This window comes from Humulus lupulus, chromosome 7 (genome assembly GCF_963169125.1).
Source record: "Humulus lupulus chromosome 7, drHumLupu1.1, whole genome shotgun sequence".
Lineage (NCBI taxonomy): Eukaryota > Viridiplantae > Streptophyta > Magnoliopsida > Rosales > Cannabaceae > Humulus > Humulus lupulus.
This window is the reverse complement of record NC_084799.1, coordinates 80913153-80932606: the sequence shown is the minus strand read 5'-3', so window position 1 is coordinate 80932606 and position 19454 is coordinate 80913153. Positions and strand designations below refer to the sequence as shown.

At 36.4% G+C, this 19454-nt stretch overlaps 2 protein-coding genes across 3 annotated transcripts; both read left to right on the top strand.

Annotated features, from left to right (window-relative positions):
- Positions 1-7692: 7692 nt before the first annotated feature.
- LOC133788368 (rhodanese-like domain-containing protein 6) lies at positions 7693-11255 on the top strand. 2 transcript variants are annotated; one of them, XM_062225831.1, is made up of 9 exons: positions 7693-8003; positions 8087-8248; positions 8352-8457; positions 8660-8864; positions 8977-9058; positions 9356-9438; positions 9561-9693; positions 9910-10075; positions 10342-11255. In XM_062225831.1, the coding sequence occupies exons 1-9, from the start codon at positions 7776-7778 to the stop codon at positions 11094-11096; spliced, it is 1920 nt and encodes a 639-aa protein (XP_062081815.1). In that variant the 5' UTR covers positions 7693-7775; the 3' UTR covers positions 11097-11255. The 2 variants fall into 2 exon arrangements, with proteins under 2 accessions (XP_062081815.1, XP_062081814.1); XM_062225830.1 differs by having other exon boundaries at positions 7694-8003; positions 10339-11255.
- A 259-nt stretch (positions 11256-11514) lies between these two features.
- On the top strand, positions 11515-16539 carry LOC133788369 (intermediate cleaving peptidase 55, mitochondrial). The gene is made up of 14 exons (XM_062225832.1): positions 11515-11707; positions 12412-12486; positions 12618-12881; positions 13048-13140; positions 13524-13730; positions 13857-13960; positions 14136-14202; positions 14300-14407; positions 14662-14754; positions 14940-15030; positions 15197-15267; positions 15434-15489; positions 15878-15938; positions 16114-16539. Exons 1-14 carry the CDS (start codon positions 11660-11662, stop codon positions 16204-16206), a joined length of 1431 nt encoding a protein of 476 aa, XP_062081816.1. The 5' UTR covers positions 11515-11659; the 3' UTR covers positions 16207-16539.
- The last annotated feature ends 2915 nt before the right edge of the window (positions 16540-19454 follow it).

Genomic DNA, 19454 nt, shown 5'->3' with positions numbered 1-19454 from the left:
GCTGACGGCATAGCTCGCCGACTCATACACCGTCCCCCGGAATGCTTCTGGCATCTTCTCCAGATCCTGGGGATCGACCGGGATACGCACATCCGGGGCTGCCGCGGCCGGATTTCCGATCTCCATCACCCCATCCTGGACGGCTAATGGAGATCGTTGGGGTGGCGGGGGCATGGGTCCTGTCCTGACGACAGGAAGGATCGCCCCCGCGACCTGGGATGGAGGGGCTTTCTCCTTCTCCTTAGCCGGGGATTTGGTGGAGGTCCCAGCCGAGCTCTTGGACTCTTGAAGCCTTTTCAACCTTGGCCCCGCTGAGGGGTTCCCGCCGAAGACCACGCCCCGCAGATTACCTCCGGGCTGAGACATCTCTTCTGCCAAGAACAAAAAACATGGTTATTACAAGGTAGCAATCATGCAGAAATAGAGGCAAAAGGTTTAAAGGCAATAAGTAAGCGAATACTAAGGGAGCCCTACCCCCCGAGCTGGAAGAGCCTAAGACGATTATCTCACGAACTAGCGCAGGTTCTAGGTCCGGTCCTGACTCGGGGCTGGACTCTTCTACATACTGCCTAATCCCCGGAGCATAGATGCCCCTCTGGAGCGCCGGCCACGTGCGTAAGTTGGTCCCATACTCCTCAAAGAGGATCGACCTAAAAGCTAGGGTATTATCTACTGCTACGGTACCCCTAGGCCGACTCTCTTGGTGATCCAGCACGAGCCGGTCAACACAATGGAGCAAGAGCGTATCCAGGTCCGGATTCCTCGGGTGACGATGGACGAGCTGCCTAGGATTGAACCTAACCAGCCTGGGGTCTGTAGTGGCCCTATCTACATTCTTAAATAAGTAAGGATTACCTTGACCGGAGGGACCCGCGGCTGCTCCGGATTGGACCCTCTCCTCGTCCATCATCTGGGCGACCTCCAAGGTTCTCTTCCTACTCCTCACGAGAGGAACTTCGTCACCCTCTTCCTCACCTTCGTCGTCTGCGATCTCCTCCGCGACGATCGGTCTGTTGTCGCGAGCTGGGGGCGGCCCCCGGGGCCTCTTCAAATTCAAAGTCTGATTTGGGAAAATCAGCTTGCAGAATACCATCGTCTCGTCAGTCACGAGCACGCGGTAGTCTTTCTCACTAGGGGGCAAGCTCGCCAGTGTGTCGTATTGACCCCCGAGGGTCGCGGACTTTTCAGTCCTCGCGTAGATGGCTGCAAGATTGGTTGAAGTCAGAAGTGGGATAAGGAGGGAGCTAAAATAAGATAACCATTAAAAGGCGGGCTAAGGTCAAGGATCACTTACGAGGGCGATTAAAATAATGATGATCGCAGTTGCGGAACCCAATTGACATGAAAAACTGGTCCTTGAAGTCATTCGGGTGGCTCGGCAGCTCGATGACCGCCGCTGTATTAGGGAAACGGGTTAAGTAATAGAACCCGTCGCCTCGCCCCCGCTGGTCCGGGCTGGCTTTGAGGCAAAATAAGTATAGAATATCAGCAGGAGTGGGGACCTCCCACTCGTGCTTTTGAAATAAATACCTCAACCCCGCCAGCAGACGGTAGGAGTTGGGAGGGAGCTGAAATGGGGCCAACCCCACATAATTTAGGAAGTCGGCGAAGTACTGGTCCAGGGGGAGGAAGGCCCCTGCCTTGAAGTGTTCACCGCTCCAGGCCGCGAACGATTCATCGAGCGGCGTGCAGCTCCGCTCGCCATCTGCGGCAGGTCGGGCAATCATTGAGGCTTTCCCCAAGGGAATGTTGTGGGTGACGAAGAGTTTGGTGATCTTTGCCTGCTCGGTTATCTTCGAGACGATTCTCTCCGCCTCGAAAAACGCGTCAGGGGCCACCTCGGCCTGTTTCTCCACGGCGGGGCCAAAGTGGGGAATCGGCGAGCTGGGCATCACCGCCTTTCCTTTATCTTGTTGGGAGGCCGAGCTTCCCACGTTCTTCTGGGGCAGGTTCTTCTTCGGGGCCATCTGGTCGCCTATCGAACAAAAGAAAACACTTTAGAAAAGGCGACCCAAGCAGAAGGATGAAGCAAGTATTAGTTACACGAGCGTAAGCCCAGCCCGTGGAGAGTGGAACCACGCGGTTCAATGAACACGCGCCTATGCCCTCAACAGATCCCTGATTACTCGGAATTCGTGTGTCAGGGGGCTCAGAGTAAAAATTTGCCTTGGGGGGAAAGTTTCAACAGGCAAAACGTTGCAAAACCGCTTTTGAGGCGTATTCCCTAAGCTACCCGGTTTTGCACCCAAAATTCCTAAAGGTCCTACCCAGGAATTGTCCCCGAAGAAACACCTTGAAACCCATATTCTAAAACGATTTCCTGCAACAGGCGTGTCCTAATCTAAGAAGGGCCGTCACCCTCCATATCCACGCAACCCAGAAAACCCCTGCATGTGGCTACAGTAAATTTTTTTACCTAAGCTACAGTGGCATGCTTTCAAAATAAACTGGGTCAGAAAACTTACAGTGTATGGCTGGATGGTGAGCGAGATTGCTGCGCTGGTAGGAGCTTCGTTGGTACAGTGGCTTCCAAGGCTTTGAAGAAACTCGTACGCTTAGGCTTCGTGAATGGAGAAGATGAAAACAGCAGAGATGAGGGTTTCGTCCTTCGGAAAGTCAGAGAAGGAAGAAGGAAATTTGAGAAATTTTTGAATGATAAGGTGGTCCGTGCGTAGGGTGGCCACCCCCTTTTTATACAAGGGAAGGATCACGTGTGAAAGGCTCTTGGAAGACCCTCCACTCGAAATGTGAAACGACGGCTGGTCAGTAGGCTAGGCCATTTAATGCGGTTCTCGTAGAGTGTACCGTCGCCACCCACGACGTTCCACGTATCAGACGCCTGCGAAAAGAATGGAATGTGAAGGGTTGTGGGGGAAGTCTAAAAGCCCCTACTGTGGTCTCCTATACATGACGTCATATACCACGAGCAGGAGCTTGGGGGGCAGATGTACGCCCTGATTTTCCCACGGGCTGATTAGCAGGACGAGCCTCGGACTAATCAGGTTTAGTCCGAGGTGCCCACAGGACGAAGATCCTATTTCCAGGGCGGATCTTCTCAGCTCGAGAGGGGCATCAGAAGGCCACGCCAGGAGAACAGCTTGTAATACGAGCTGTACATGTCACGAGGAGCCCAGGAAGCTCTGAGCCTTTATGAAGTCAACGCACACAAGATAAACGGGCATATATCTGACATCACGTGTCTGATATCCCCCTGACTTCTCGGACACGTAGTAGGAACGTGCGTGTCAGACACCCACGGATGGGTTGGGCCATGCGGCCCATTATCTCCTTCCATGCTGATTAGACCACACTTATGTGTCAGGTTTAGGAATTAATCATGAATGCCACAGAGTTGATATAACAAATGGTAAGATCACGGGATGACCTCCCTACCAACTTCCAGGTGCCTTCTCCTATAAATATGGAGACCCTGGAAGTTGCTAGGGGTTGGGAAAAATAGTCTTTGAAGAACTATATACTTTGTAAACCAAATACCCAGAGAGGATGAATAATATTGACTAGTGGAGTAGAATGATTTTAACCTTCGAACCACGTAAAAACGTGTCTTGAGTCACCTAGTTCATTATATAAGATTTCATATCTGTGACGGTTCTACCTTGAGTGCTAATCTCTTTCTCTTCTTCTCTTAATTACCTGTTGCCGAAGAACCGCGTCAACATATTTAATTAATGTGAATGCATAATTAATGTTTGCATTGGGAAGTTACCACATATTAATTATTTATTCTTTCAATAATATTTTATTATTTATTTTAAAGAAATCCAAAATATTTTATTAAGAATGTGAAAGGTTGCATTGTTTCTTCATAACACACACTATAAATATATTCCCACATAACCCAAACCGATTGTCCTATTTTTTTTTTTTTTAAAAATCAAGTTTTACAAACATTCAACTACCATGTGTATCATCAACATATCATATTCAACCTATTCAAAGAATGAAGATAACTCTTCACCATTTGATTCTAAAGATGATGAAGTAAATTCTCCATTGAAGAAGATCAAGGTTGAGAAGTTTGACAATGATGCAAAATCTCAATTGAATAATATCAAGACTGAGAAGTTTAGCGGTGGTGAGAAAGATGTGAATCCACTTGATGCTCAACTAGAGTACAATCCAAATGTAATATATCTCGATATTATGTTCCAAAAATTTAATGAAAATATCAGTCGTCTACTTGAATTGAAGAACAACATGGATGAATTTGTTCGAGAGATGACAAGATGAACTTTTGCGATGCAAACTCTGCATGAATTAGTGGCCAACTATTTTGATGCAGAGAGGAAAAAGAACGAGGTGTGGGAGAAATATTTGAAGGAGAAGGAGAATAAGATGACAAAGAAGAATGGCAATTTCTAAAATGCTTCAAGTGTTTTTTATTATTTTGTTTTAAATTTATTGTTTCTATGTGTTTCCTTAGGTCTTACTATAATATTTTTATTCTATTATGTTTAATTTTTTTTATGGACATTTTCTTATGAGGATTTGTTATGAAAAGAAACTTTTATTTCTTTTTGGGTCTTCAAATAAAATCTTATTATTATTTATTTATTAATAATGTTAATAATTTTGTTGGAGTGAAATTGTCCAATTTTTTTTTTAAAATTAATGCCGAAATTGTATATTAATTTTGGTTTTCAATGTAAAATTTTAATTAAAAATTAACAATTTACCATTAAGCAATCTCTAAATTAATGGATTTTTAAATTACCTAACCAATTATATTAAATGAATAAGATTCCTTATTGGGCAATATAGGACTAATGAATAAATATCTAATTTCAAAACAACATAATTTGATTTTCCCAAGAGAATACAAAGAGATGCTTCTTTTAAAAAATCAAAATAGTTTTTTAATGCTAGCCGATTTTTTTTTTAATTAGTGCATGCCGAAAATAATGATTTAAAAAAAAATTCAATTAAAAAATATATTGTCAAGGTAAAGAATATCAATAGTTATTGGTTATGATGTAATTTTATCAATAAATGCTCATTTATTGATAATAGAAAATTTGAAAAGTTGTATTGATTTGTAGTTTATGGAAAAAATAAAATTAATTAAGTTAACATTTTTTGGGAAAAAATGAAGAGTTGTATTGATTCATTTTACTTAATATCAAAGTACTTTGGCATAAATCAAAGTTGTTTTTTCTTTTTAAATTTGTATTTTATACTGTAATATGGAAATATTTATTTCTTATTTTTGTTTTGATGTTCTATTATTGTTAGAAAAACCAATAGTCATCCATTATTTTAGGGTACATAAAAAATCATTAATTAGTTGTGATTTCCAATATAAAATTTAAATAATAAAATTTCAAATTTGAAATAATAATTTTGAAATTAAAATTTAATACATTAAAGAAATTAAAAAATATATTTCAATTAGTTCATTGGAAATTACATATACTTGCACCAAATAATATTTAAAATACTACATTGGAAATTAAACAAACTTATTTCGATCAACAATATTAAAATACAAAAGTAAACCAAATTACTACTCCACATCTCCCTATTTATTGATTACATTGCTACTATCAATGATATCTTGATTATGGTCTTCAGATATTTGAGATGCTTCACATAATTGCTGTACAAAACAATAAATGAATAAATAAAATTAGATAAACATATATCAACCAGATAATGTTTCATACTGTAAAATTATGAAATTAATTAAGATATACCAATCAGACGACGACGAAGTTGATGGATAATATTATTTGAACCATTTAACCTATCTCTAGATTCAAGGATCTTTGTAACCAAAATATTTTGCAAACCAACAATCATTGTGAGCAAAGCATTTACTTTTGCCACCCCAACCTGTAAAAAATAAACTAATATAAAATTTCAAAAATAATTAAAATAAAAATAATAAAAAAAAATAATACATACACATTTTACATGGTCTGGAATTTGAAGGTTCCCTTTGTTTACATCTGATGGTATATTAATGGTCATTGCATCACCATCTTCATCAAGTATGACAAAACTCCATGGTGGGATAGGAACATCACGGTCTACCTCATCTACACATACATGGTTTTCGTATTCCTAATTTTCAAATAGAAAAAATATTTTAGAAAAATATAATCGAAGTTTTTAAACATAAACATAAAATGAGATCTCAATCATAGACACATATATAGATATGAAGACATTACCTTACAAAAAGAACAATAAGACTCACTATGAAGACAATGCCGAGTTCTACTTTCGAACATTGAAGAGGACGACTCCAAACTTTTCATAGGAGATCTATACCGACGAGCGCAATCTAAAAGCAATTTTGACTTGATTCGGTTAGGAGACAATGAGTTATCATAAAAAAATTGTCTCTTCTTTCCATCCCTTCCTTCTAAATCCTTAGATCTACTTTTTTTATTCCCCTTTCCTTCTTCATCCCCTTTCCTTCTACTCCCATGCGTTTTCTCTCTCTCCCCCTCTATTTTTTCCTCACACGTTTTTTTTTTCTTCTTTCTCTCCTTCACATGCTCACGAAAATCATGGTGCAATTCTGATTTTTTTATGTTTATTTTTTTACTTTGAATGAAGAAGAAGAAGAACAACAACAACAAGAAGAAGAAGAATAAAGAGTTTAAGAAATGAGTGTGCATTTATTATGAAACCCTAATTTTTAAAATTTTAAATTAATTCAAAACTTGAAAAGAGAGTTTACCTCTTATTGGTTGGAATCACCATTCCTAATGACAAAAAAAAAAGCCAATTTCGAAATTAATGCAAAAAAAAAAAAAAGAATCTATGCAAAAAAAAAAGAATCTTTACTTGTTGGTAACTTGATGTACCAAGTCACCTACATGCCATGTCAGCATATTTGCACATTTATCTAGGTACCCATGTGTGGGTAATAACCATTGAGAACTTTTCCTTATATATATATTAACTTTTTTATATATATTTTTCTTCAATTTTACTACATTTAAAGTTAATGCATAAATATTTATATAGTATAATATAATATACACAATACCAAGAAAGAAATATAATGTTTTATAGGATGCTAACACATATTCTACTTCAATCTAAAAATATTCCTCCTTAATTAAAATAATATTTACTTTTATATTACATTTTTTATTTGTTATTAGTTTGTTATATTTTTATTATTTTGCTTAAAGTTTATTAGTTTGTTGTACATTTAATTATTTTGTTAAACACTCTATGGCTATGAGATTTATTATGAATCTTTCTTAATTATAATATTTAATTGTTAAATTATTTGGCGATAGGTATAAACTGCACAGCACCACACCGCATTTTTGCGGTGCGGTTTATGCGGTTTGAGGTCTATGCGGTGCGGGTTGCGGTTTGGAAAATTATTCAAACTGCATATGCAGTACGGTCTAAAAAATTAGAGAAAAACCGCACCAACTGCACCACGAACACCCCTAAAGTAGATGAGAAAAATTATAAAAAGAATATTTTGAATATTGATAAAAAGAATTGACATTTTTTTTTTTAAATGATTTAAATGACTAACATTTTTTTTTTACTTAGAAACCTCGGCATCAAATTTCCCAAATGATTCCTTACTTGTGTATTCGGATAGATTGATTTTTTTTTTCGCAATTTCCAATAAAAACATTAATATTTCTTTTTAAAAAAATAATAAAAAAACCTTGACGAAGGTTATTCGTGGTAAAAAGAACCAAAACAAATTGAATATGCAGCTTATGGGATTAGCTAATTTGGGGTTTAGGGCTAGAGTGTTTTGTTAAATAATCATGGAACTTGAAGTTGAAGGTCACCTCCTCTCACTCTCAACAATGGAACCCAACAAAATAGTGGAACCAGAACCATTAGAAGACGACGAAGAACATGGTGTTCTCCTTTACTACAAGTATGCGCAGATCCCAGACCTGGACGACCTTCTCGCCTTCTACAACTCCAACTGCAGTGCCCTCCACCTGCTCGGCCGTGTCCGACTCTCTCCTCTTGGCGTCAATGTTACTGTATGTACAACATTCTTTCCTTCTCTTTTTGATTGTTTGTTTGGGGTTTCTGATTGTTTGGTTATAATTTTTGGACTGATTAGGTTGGTGGGAAAATGTGCTCTTTGAAAAAGCACATTTCTGCGGTTGAGTCCAATAGTCTATTCCATGGTACTGATTTCAAGCTCGCTACTAGTCCTCGTCCATTGAACAATAAGGTTGCCAAAGAATGTGGATTCACCTCACTCTCAATTCGCATTGTCAAGGTCATTTTACCCTTTTAACACTAATAATTATGAGAAACCTTGTATGTGTAAATGTGTATGGCACTTTCAATCCTTTATTGATTCAGTTGAGTGTTGTTATCAGGAGTTGGTCACCTTACACTCCAATCCTCTGCTCAAACCACCTGAAATTTCAGATGCAGGGAAGCATCTTTCTGCAACTGAGTTTCATTCTGCTCTTCAAATTGCTGGTTGGTAACCACCCATTTTGGCTCCTTTTATTCTCTTTTGCTGTTGATGATTTGTTATTCACTAAAGGGTCTAAATTGAATATACTTGCTGAGACTTTATACCTTCAAACTCTTTTTAAAATATATATTGTTGTGCAGATTTAATGATAATGAAAACTTGTTATTGTAAGGGTTATCTGCTAATATGGTAAATCTTTTCTAGGACAAAGTTTGGATGATGAGAGTTCAACTTTAACAGACAGAAAACAACTTGTTTTGTTGGATGCTCGAAATTTGTACGAGACGAGAATTGGGAAGTTCCACGCACCAAATGTGGAGACATTGGATCCTGGCATTAGGCAGTATAGTGATCTGCCCTCATGGATTGATGAAAATTCTGATGACTTGCGTGGAAAATCTGTACTCATGTTAGTAGTTGTGAATGAATTCTTGCTTTTATCTTGCATAAGTTGCAGTGGAATATGGAGATTATTGTCTGTATGCAGTTGTATCCATCATCATTTGTGATTTATGTTGTAGGTATTGCACTGGAGGAATTAGGTGTGAGATGGCATCAGCATATCTTAGGTCAAAAGGTGCTGGTTTTGAGAATGTTTTCCAGGTGAGGTTTCCTCCTGTAAAAAGTGTGATTTCTGTTTTTTAATTTTAATATTTTTTTCAAACTTCAGCTTTGTTATGATACTGTATAAGTGATTTGAAGTTGGGAGAATCAATTTTCTCCTTTTGGTGAGGAAGGGTGGGGGATTTAGTTTTTTCCCTTCTCTTTATTTACATAAGAAGTTTGTAATTTAGGCAGTAAGTTACTTCCTATTTTGAATTAATTTTTATGATTAAATAGCAACTGACCTTTTATTTATTGAGTTGTTTTTTAAATATTCTTGTTATGGCTCCATGGCAGTTATTTGGTGGAATACAGCGTTATTTAGAACAATATCCAAATGGTGGTTTTTTCAAAGGAAAGAATTTTGTTTTTGATCACAGGTATGATTTAGTTTTCTTACCAACTTCTTACTGCTGAAAGAACTGCTTATCTTAAACCTCGATGCTTCTTTCACTGTTGTTTATTCTTGGTATTGAAATAACTATTTGCACTATGACCGCAGGATCTCAGTTGGGAGTTCAGATACAGATATATTGGGTACATGTCTTCTTTGTTGCTTGCCCTTTGATGACTATTCTTCACGCCTCCGATGCACTTATTGTAGAATGCTTATTTTGATTTGTTATAGTTGCCAGGTATGTCTAATTTACTGACATAATTTAATCATCACATGTCAATATTCTTTAATATTCAGTGGTGTATAAATTAGATTAATGGATTTTCAATTATCTTGTCTGAACCTATCCAATCCGTCATCCTACACGGCTGCTCAACTGTACTTGTTTTGCCCTTTCATTTCGGTTCTTATCTATTTTGCACTCTTAGCTAATGTTTTTAATCCGTGTCCACAGAAGGAAAGCTTTGCATCGGTCTGTGAGCTATGCAAGAAACACGGCAAGGATGTTGGATTAATATCATCGGTTGAAAATGGCAGGTCAGATGAAATGTCAGCCCAAAGTGAGCTAAAAGCTGTTTCCTCAAATGCCAAACTGTCACCTCATATGTCTCCGAGACAGGGTAAGGTCCGTATCTGGCCTCAGTCTTGATTGGTAACGTTGTATTTGCATGTATGGTCTATGTTCATGATTCTTATTGATCAATGATTATCTCTCTTGGGTGGAGAGTTGTTAAAATATCAGTTTTGCCTCCCATAATAATTTTTTCGGTTTATTGAATCCTTAATAGTACTATATTGAAGTCTGATGTGTTTTAAGTTTTCAGTGTTTTTTCCTCACTTTGGTTTGTCAATGCCCTTAATGCGTACTGGACAACTGATGCAGAAGATATTGGACATCAAAGAAAACTCAGAATCTTATGCTTGCATGGGTTCCGACAGAATGCATCTAGTTTTAAAGGCCGGACTGCATCATTAGCCAAAAAACTCAAGAGCTTTGTCGAGCTTGTCTTTGTGGATGCACCTCATGAGTTACCCTTCATTTACCAACCGAGTGGAATAGAGACACATCCCGATTGTACAACACCTTCACCACAAGAAGGCCCTCCTCCACCATCACAGCATTGCAAGAAGAAGTTTGCATGGTTAGTGGCACCCAACTATAGCCAAAGCAGCGAAACAGAATGGAAAATTGCTGACTGCCCATTTGATGTTCTTCAGTATCAGCAGCAAACGGGTGGTTTTGATGCATCATTGGCATACTTAAGAGATCTATATGCTCAACAAGGGCCATTTGATGGAATCTTAGGATTTTCTCATGGAGCGGCCATGGCTGCTGCAATTTGTGCCCGACTAGGGATGCAAAAAAGTGAATTGGAGTTTAGGTTCGTGATATTGTGTTCTGGTTTTGCACTAAAATTACCAGAGCTGCTGGACAACGGATTGGCGAAATGCCCTTCTCTTCATATTTTTGGCAGTGACCATGGTAAGGACAGGCAGATAGCAAACCAAGCAAGCAGAGAACTGGCCTCGTTATTCGATGATGGTTGTGCTGTTACAATCCAACATGACTCTGGCCATATAATCCCTACTCGGTCTCCTTATATTGACCAGATTAAGGATTTTCTCCAACGTTTTCTCTAATGGTCTCCTCCCCTTGGTTTGGATGTATTAGAATATACTTTCTATGAAAATAGGTTCATTTAGAAACATTTTTGTCACTCTTATGGAGGTGGAGTGGACCATAAATGTACAACATCATATTATGACATTACTATTCTTAACAATTTTTCTTGATCTTAAGGACTACAAATTCTCCAAAATCTCTACTAAAATAAAAATAATATGAAATGAAGACGTTATTAACCAAAGAGAGGAATTTGGGCCTTAAACGTCTAGTTTTTTAAAGTCTAGTTTCATTGAACAATTAATCCTTTGACTTGACGCCTTGGTTAAATTTATGATATATTGACTCTGGAAAGTGATAAATGAACAAAAAGTATTCAATTGGTAATAAAACGCCGTTAAATTAAAACGGTTCCCGGTAAAGCACCTATCTAGCGAAGTCAATTAGGCTAGACAAAGAAAAACACAGGAGCTAATAAAAAAGGGTGATCCTGTAATTTTCTAACTGAGGGTTTATGTCTTAAACCCTAAAAGCTCAACCAGAAAATTGGAAGGAAGGAGAATTGTGTTCTGACATCAAAATGCAGATTGTTTTAAGAAAATTATCACAGAGAGTTTCTCTAAAGCAGGTACCTGGTCGATTCAAATAGCTTCTGGAATATAGTTATTTTATTTTAACGTCTCAATTTTTCTTAAGGTATGAACATTGGGTTTTGATTAATGAATTGAATTACGAATGGGTATGTTGTTTACATATTCGAAACGGGGTTAGATTTTATCTTCTTTGGTGAATTGTAGTTCATATAAAGGTCTTGTTCATTTAGTTTACGAAGAGGACGAGGCTAGTTCTACACTGGCCTGGGTTTTATGATGCGATTCTTTGCTAAATTGATGCATATCCATATAGATGTGTAGGGCTTTGTTTGCTTTTACCTTTTGTATTTTATTTGGTTGAATATAAATTTCGCACTTGCTTTAATTCTTCTTAGTAGATTATCATGAAGAAATAGTTGATATATATTATACTCTTGAAGAAGATTCTTTTTCAACTAACTTTAGCTTAGTTCTGGAAGTGTGGTCTTTCAAAAAATTAAATTTCTGAATTTTTCTTGAATGTTATTTGTAGGTTACTTTGATTAAAGAATAGTTGGAAAATAAGTGTTAAGGGGGAAAATTCTTTCTCCAAATATGTACATTAATATGCACCTCTTTCAAGCCCTTTCCTTAGTGTAGCTTTTCAAAGTCGTGAATAATGGCATAAATTTTAGATTTGAAACTCCGGTTTGATCACATTTTGGGTGTTTTAATATTTCCTGATTTCTTTTTTATTCAGGCTATCTACTGTCGCACTTTTTCTACCAAGAAGGTTATTGATATTGGACAGCCAACTCCTACATCCCACCCACAGGTTAGTACTGCAAACAACTTTCACCTATCATAAGAAGAGTGTAAGCACTATACATATACATGCACGCAAACACAGAACCAACTAGCTTAGGACATCGTTCTGTTATAAGGATGATCCTATTTTCTTTTCAGTTACTCAAAGAAGGGGAGGTAACACCAGGCATAAGCTCCGAAGAATATGCTTCAAGAAGGAAAAAGTTTCTGGAGCTTCTTCCAGAGAAGAGTTTGGCCATCGTTGCAGCTGCCCCTGTGAAGATGATGACCGATGTGGTGCCTTACACTTTTCGACAAGAAGCTGATTATTTATATATTACTGGCTGCCAGCAACCTGGTGGCTTGGCTGTTTTAGGCCATGAGTGTGGATTCTGCATGTTCATGCCTGACGCAAATCCTCATGTATGCCCAGCCTTGTATGAAAAAATATTCGTATACTTCACAATTCACGTTGCTGTTTTCTTTTCTCAACATATGAATGTTGCTTGTTCTGTGTATAGAACTATAGTTGTTTTTGTAGTGCCTACATAATTGAGCACTAAGTTTAAGGGTCTTTTTCTTTTTGTAGGATGTTATCTGGCAAGGCAAAGTTGCTGGTGTTGACGATGCCTTGGAAACATTCAAGGCTGAAAAAGCGTATCCAATGCACAAATTAAGAGACGTAAGTAGAATCTATGATATCTAAGTGCAACCCCATTTCCCATGTGGCAACTTAACTAAATTCAATTGACATTCGACTCTAATATCAGCTTACATAATGTTGTCAGTTGCACAAATTTAGTTGTTGTGATTCTCGTATGAGTTTCTTCATTGTCCATTAATCAAGATTGTGTCAGAAGGCAGAAAAGCTTTACTTTTTAAGTTGATTATTGCAGTGATCTGATAAGCGTCATGCAGGTGTTTAATTTAAAGTGAGCAATATTATTAATTATATGCTTTCGCACTGTCTAGTAAACTTTATAATATCACAACTATCTTGTGACCACTTCTAGTAGGCCTTTCTCATGCATTTATGCTTATATCACATTCTATTACTGACTGCAGATACTGCCAGATATGATAAAGGGATCACCCGCGTTGTTCCACAATATGCATACAGCCATACCAGCATATATGAATTTGGAGCCTTTCCAAAAAGCAGTTGACAATGGAAAGGTTAAAGATGTGTCGTATATCACCCACGAGTTACGGTTGATAAAATCACCTGCAGAACTTAAGCTAATGAGGGAATCTGCATCAATTGCTTGCCAGGTATTTACAATTCCTTTACCTAATCAGATCTCAGTGGAATAATGTTCTCACAATACAATTTATTTGTAAATAATCAATTTATTCCTTCATTCATTGATATTTAACCTTTATACTGGGCTTGGATAGGCTCTCCTGCAGACAATGCTTCACTCTAAGATATATCCTTGTGAGAGTATCCTATCAGCAAAATTTGAATATGAATGCAGGATAAGAGGTTCTCAGAGAATGGCGTAAGCATTTGTTTATAGTTGGATCCCATAAATGTAACTTAAATTTTAGCCATGTCTGTCTTCTTTTGTAATTAGAAGTGTTTGTGGTGGTGGATGATTATATTATGGAATTTTGTTTATAATGCCAGTAACTGTAGTTTCATGCAAGATTGCTATTTTCCTTTTCCATGATCAGGTTTAACCCTGTCGTTGGTGGTGGGCCTAATGCAAGTGTTATACATTATTCTCGAAATGATCAGAAAGTGAGTTTGTACAAGTTGTCATTTACTTTTTTTGGTTTCAAATCTACTTCGCTCCACAAATTATCCACGTTTTAAACACTGTTATAATCTTGTGCAGATTAAAGATGGGGATCTTGTTTTGATGGATGTTGGGTGTGAGTTGCATGGTTATGTCAGTGATCTTACTCGTACTTGGCCACCCTGTGGTAGCTTTTCTTCTCCTCAAGTATGGACAGTTTGACATTTCTGTGGAACTTTTATTAGATGACATTTCTGCTTTTCTTCTTTTGTTCATTCTCCACAAAGTAATATGTACTTATGTTACTGTTGTTTCCCCTTATTTATGTTGAAGAATGCACCGGCACATTTTGTCTTTAAAATTTTCTATATGTCTTTGGCTTCTTCTATAAGCATGGAATATATAACAAACCTTACACATAAGAGAGATATTTTATTTTATTTTATTTTTCTGTATTTCAGGAAGAACTTTATGACCTTATTTTGCAAACAAACAATGAATGCCTGAAGATTTGCAAACCTGGTGCTAGTATTCGCCAAATACACAACTATTCGGTATATGCCCTCTTTTATTTTATCTTTTGTGAGGGGAAGACTGGCAATGGATGGTGGCTGTGATTGGTGTTTTCCTCGCATTTTCATGTCTTCTAATAATCCTCCCTCTCTCTCTGTTAAGGTTGTCTGTTTTTTCTGACTATTGAATTAGATAATTGTTGGAACTGTGTCCATTACTTGCACAGGTCGAAATGTTGCGCAAAGGACTCAAGGAGATTGGAATCTTGAAAAGAGAAGCAAGCAGTTTGTATCATCTGCTCAACCCAACTTCTATAGGTTCTCCTTTCATATACCTTGACACATGTTCTTGTATGACTTATGCTATGAATGTTAGGCATGAAACTATGACCATTGTCATAGAAATCATTGATTTATTTACCATTTAGGTCAAACTACTGGAAATTGTGATTGGTGACAATTTATTTTTTCTTTTGTTGTCTAGGCCACTATTTAGGAATGGATGTTCACGATTGCTCTAATGTCAGCTATGACCGTCCTTTAAAGCCAGGCGTTGTAAGTGTTCTCTGTTATCACTGAACACCACTTTTTACAAATGTTTGTAGTTTGTATCTATTTTCTTTTGTGGCATACTGTCTCCATGGTTTTATGGCATGCCAATGTTTATGCATACTGCGGCTTTGTGTTTTTACTTTGACAAAATTTTATTGGTATTGCCCAGGTGATAACTATTGAACCGGGAGTCTATATTCCATCTCATTTTGATGGTCCAGAGAGGTATTTGAGCTTACTTATCCTTTTAAAAAAATCATTTTTATTTGATGTAATTGGACTCAGGTGTCTGCCACGATGAATCTTTGTACTACTCACTAAAGCACTTTAACTACGAATGAGCAAAGCAAAATGTCTCACTCATTCTCAAATAGATCCAATGCTATCAAGATTGGCTTCCCTGTCTTACTATGGATGTTAGCAATTTGATTTCTAATATTGAATAATCATCTCTCACCAAAGTAATCCTAACTGTAAAATTAGATCCACTGCTAGATGCCTAGGTGGTAGATCAATCTTTGTGAGGACCTTATTTATACTCTATACTTGGCTTTGATGAATGTTTCAATGAACGATATAAGTTAAAATGTTGAGGGGTTGATATGCAATGCAGGTATCAAGGTATTGGGATAAGAATCGAGGATGAGGTTCTCATCACAGAAACAGGATATGAGGTAGAGGCATGCTTGTTCTAAAAGGCCAAGTCTTTAAATGGTCTTTCATAGTGTTTTTTTTTTTGATAGCCGAGAAAACTCTGAATTTCCACTAATTTAAACTATGGTTTCCTGGGGGAATTCTTTTCATTCGATAATAGTAGCTAGTAATTCATGACGAACTTTTTGAATCCAGGTACTCACGGGGTCAATTCCGAAAGAGGTTAAACAGATGGAAACCTTGCTAAACAACTTTGGAAATGGAATGAGGGTTGGAATGGAGAGCTAAATGTGAGAGTTGTTTTCCAAGTGATCATTCATTCCCCTTGCATCTTAACTTAGCCAAGAGGAAAGGGTTATTTTGTTGGTGAATGGTTCCATAGTATGTATTACAATACACATGTTTCATCCCCAAAGCAAGGCATAAGTCATTCATTTGTCAAATACATTTCATTTGCACATATTATTGCTCTTTAACTTTCTGGTGGGTCTACTTTAATTTGTAGCCGTCATCTGTAAAATTTCCCATTTTTTGAGATGTATTGATTTCATTGCATATTTATAATATATAAACATCACAAAATAACATAGCAAATAAATCTTAGAAATTGCTTCTGTTGTCCGGATTCTTGCCTTGTTTCTTCTATAGATAATCAAATCTATGTAGGCACATTGACCAAGTTCCCTTTATAATGCTTATTAAAGTTGCACTTATATTCTTATTATTAGAGAATGAACTTTAGTGTATAATAATAAATATTTATGACAAAAAATCATTACACTTGTATTCATAATCTTGAGATAAAAGTGTTAAGATATACAGGGTTATTTAGTGTATTATTTATTAAAGGTAGAATTCTCTTTTATGTTTTTTTTATTTTAGTTTATGTTTATTTGTGTTTAGGTTTTGTGCACTTTTTGTATCTTGTTACATAATAACTTATCAATAAGAAATCCCAATCTTTTAGTCTCTTCTATTCTATTTTATTTTGTTTCTTTAGATTGTTTAACATGTTATCAGAGAAGGTTTTATGGGCGGAAGTTTAGTCTCGATGTTTAGACTTGAAGATAAAGAAATCCTTCAATCATGTCACAGTTTATGTCTCGGACGTCAAGCCTAATTTTGATCGTGTTACAATAATTATTTTGCAAAACACAAAATATGAAAGTTGAAGATACTTTTCTTATTTTTTCATATCATCTTGAATCACTTCAATTGAAGCTCAGATGAGAAAGATATGATTGTTTTACGAAGTAAGGTCGAAATAAGTTGTATTTGTTCAGTATTTGACTAATTTCTACGATCTGGTATTTGTTTCCTTTACTTCTGTGTTTCAGTTTTTCTTTTTCAATATGGTTCTCTAAAAATGATTCATAGAATTGAGACTAATAGGAATATATAAACTAATACTTCCATAGATTCAATCGTGGTTGGACCCTCTTTGGTAGAAGTAATTTTTTCTTGTGAAGAACCCATTCAACGCTAAAAGTGGGTTGATAATCCACAGACGAAAAGAGATGATTCAGTTTAGTCTATGAGTGCAAGGCTAAATGGAAAGAATTGTTTGTATTGGAGTTATGTAATGAGAAATTTTTTTAAGGGTAAAAAGATGTTGGGATAACTTGGTGGAGCTTTTGTGCAACCTAGGCATACTGATGAGAATTATGCTACTTTGATCAATGCATGCGCAACAAACAATGCAAAAATTGCTACTTGGATTAACAACACTAATGATTATTTCATAGGCACACAATTGGCAAAGTATGAGACAACAAAGGATGTTTGAGATCATCTGTAGTGGTTATAAACTCAGTCAAATTCTACAAAGCGGTATCAATTGGAAAATGGCATGAGTTTCTGTAAGCAGAAAGGTCATTGGAAGACAGTGCCCTAAGTTGAGACAACAATTTCAATGGCTACACCAATCTCAAGCTAGGAAGCTTGGAAACCATTCATAATCTAATGCTAATATACCACCTCAGGGTTACAAACCACCAGTCTAATACTGTAGCAATAGCTTCACTAGGTCCTTTCGCGGTCTAAGTACTATTGCTGAGAAATTTCAGAGGTTTCTCTCCTTACAACCACAAGCTATGTTTTCTTCCATAGGTAAGTTGCCTCGTAGTTTTTGATAGGTTAGTTGCCTATCTGGGTCTTGGAGGTGTTTCACATCATATATCTTCATATTCTTCATCCTTTGTTTATATGTCTCTTTCATCTTCTATTCATGTTTATGAACTCCTATGCTCTAGCAGGTGTTGGTCCTTTTGTTACTCCTATGATTATCATATTCTAAAACTTACATTAAATTTTGCTTCCATTGGTTAGTTATGTGATTCTGGTAATTTAGTCACATTTTTCTCTTTTTCTTGTAATGGGGATCAACAATATCAAAAGTTGATTGGCAAGACGTAGAAAGGGGGGACTACATGTTTTGGATGGGTAAAAAGTGTCAGTTGTTGGTGCTACTAATGCTGATTTTTCGTCATTTCACTTGAATCATCTTGTTTTAATTTGCCACATTCTTCTTTTGGTCATATTTCATCTTCCTGGTTGAAATTTTTAGCGTCCACAAGCTCTGTAGGAAATTTAAAAATTCACAAACTCATGATAGTATGATAATATTTAATTATTATTATATAACATATTAAAATTGTGATTAACAGTAATATTTATTATGAAAAATTAGTAAACTGAAAATAGTCTATATTGGCGCAAGATTTTGCCGACAAAGAATGAGGGAAGAGAAACTGTCAAATTGAAGATGGTTGTACATTCCACATTGTGATCGGAAATTGGGGACATTCCAAATTTTACAGTGGTTTGGCCTAATATATGACTTTGTGTTGCGAAAATTAAGGCTACGCAAATATACGTAATCGTTTTTGTAGTTTATTCCGGTAAGACCGATATTGTTCCCACGGAGATTGATTATCAAGTACGAATAGTTTATTTTATTTTCTATTTGGTAATCAAAAATTGGAATTTTTAAATCTAAAATAAATAAATAACAGAATTAATTGAAAAACAACAGAGAACAATAATCTTGCAGCAAACTTAATTCAAATATAGACAATAAATTAGGGATTCTAATCTCCTCTACTATCCACTTTATTATTCATTAATGCAATCACAGAAATAATTATTCTCATTAAGATGAAAGACATGCAAAAGTATTAAATATTCAGATTAAGAAATATAAAACTCGACCTAATGTAAATTCTCTATATTTCTATAAGAAATCTAAACAATAGGAAGCAATGAACTCAGCCCTAAATCACATAGACCAATTTGATACTCTCGTTCTAAATTGAAATCTATGTCTATTCAATTTTAGCATATCCAAATCTCACTTCTCAGATTTTGATTTGAATTCATAAATAGCATGTAAAATGTGCACAATCAATCACATACATAATCAACACAAATTGAATAGACCTTAAAAGAAGAATAAATTAAAAACTTGCGTTAACTCATAATAAAGATTCAAGAGATTCAATTAAAAACCCTAAATAGAATTTTGTTCATGTTTATCA

Coding starts and splice junctions, on each gene's coding strand:
- LOC133788368 (XM_062225830.1), top strand. CDS start 7,776: ATGGAACTTGAAGTTGAAGGTCACCTCCTCTCACTCTCAACAATGGAA. Junction 9,059..9,355: donor GTTTTGAGAATGTTTTCCAG/GTGAGGTTTCCT, acceptor GCTCCATGGCAG/TTATTTGGTGGAATACAGCG. Junction 10,076..10,338: donor TCATATGTCTCCGAGACAGG/GTAAGGTCCGTA, acceptor CAACTGATGCAG/AAGATATTGGACATCAAAGA.
- LOC133788369 (XM_062225832.1), top strand. CDS start 11,660: ATGCAGATTGTTTTAAGAAAATTATCACAGAGAGTTTCTCTAAAGCAG. Junction 14,408..14,661: donor GTAGCTTTTCTTCTCCTCAA/GTATGGACAGTT, acceptor TCTGTATTTCAG/GAAGAACTTTATGACCTTAT. Junction 14,755..14,939: donor GCCAAATACACAACTATTCG/GTATATGCCCTC, acceptor TTACTTGCACAG/GTCGAAATGTTGCGCAAAGG.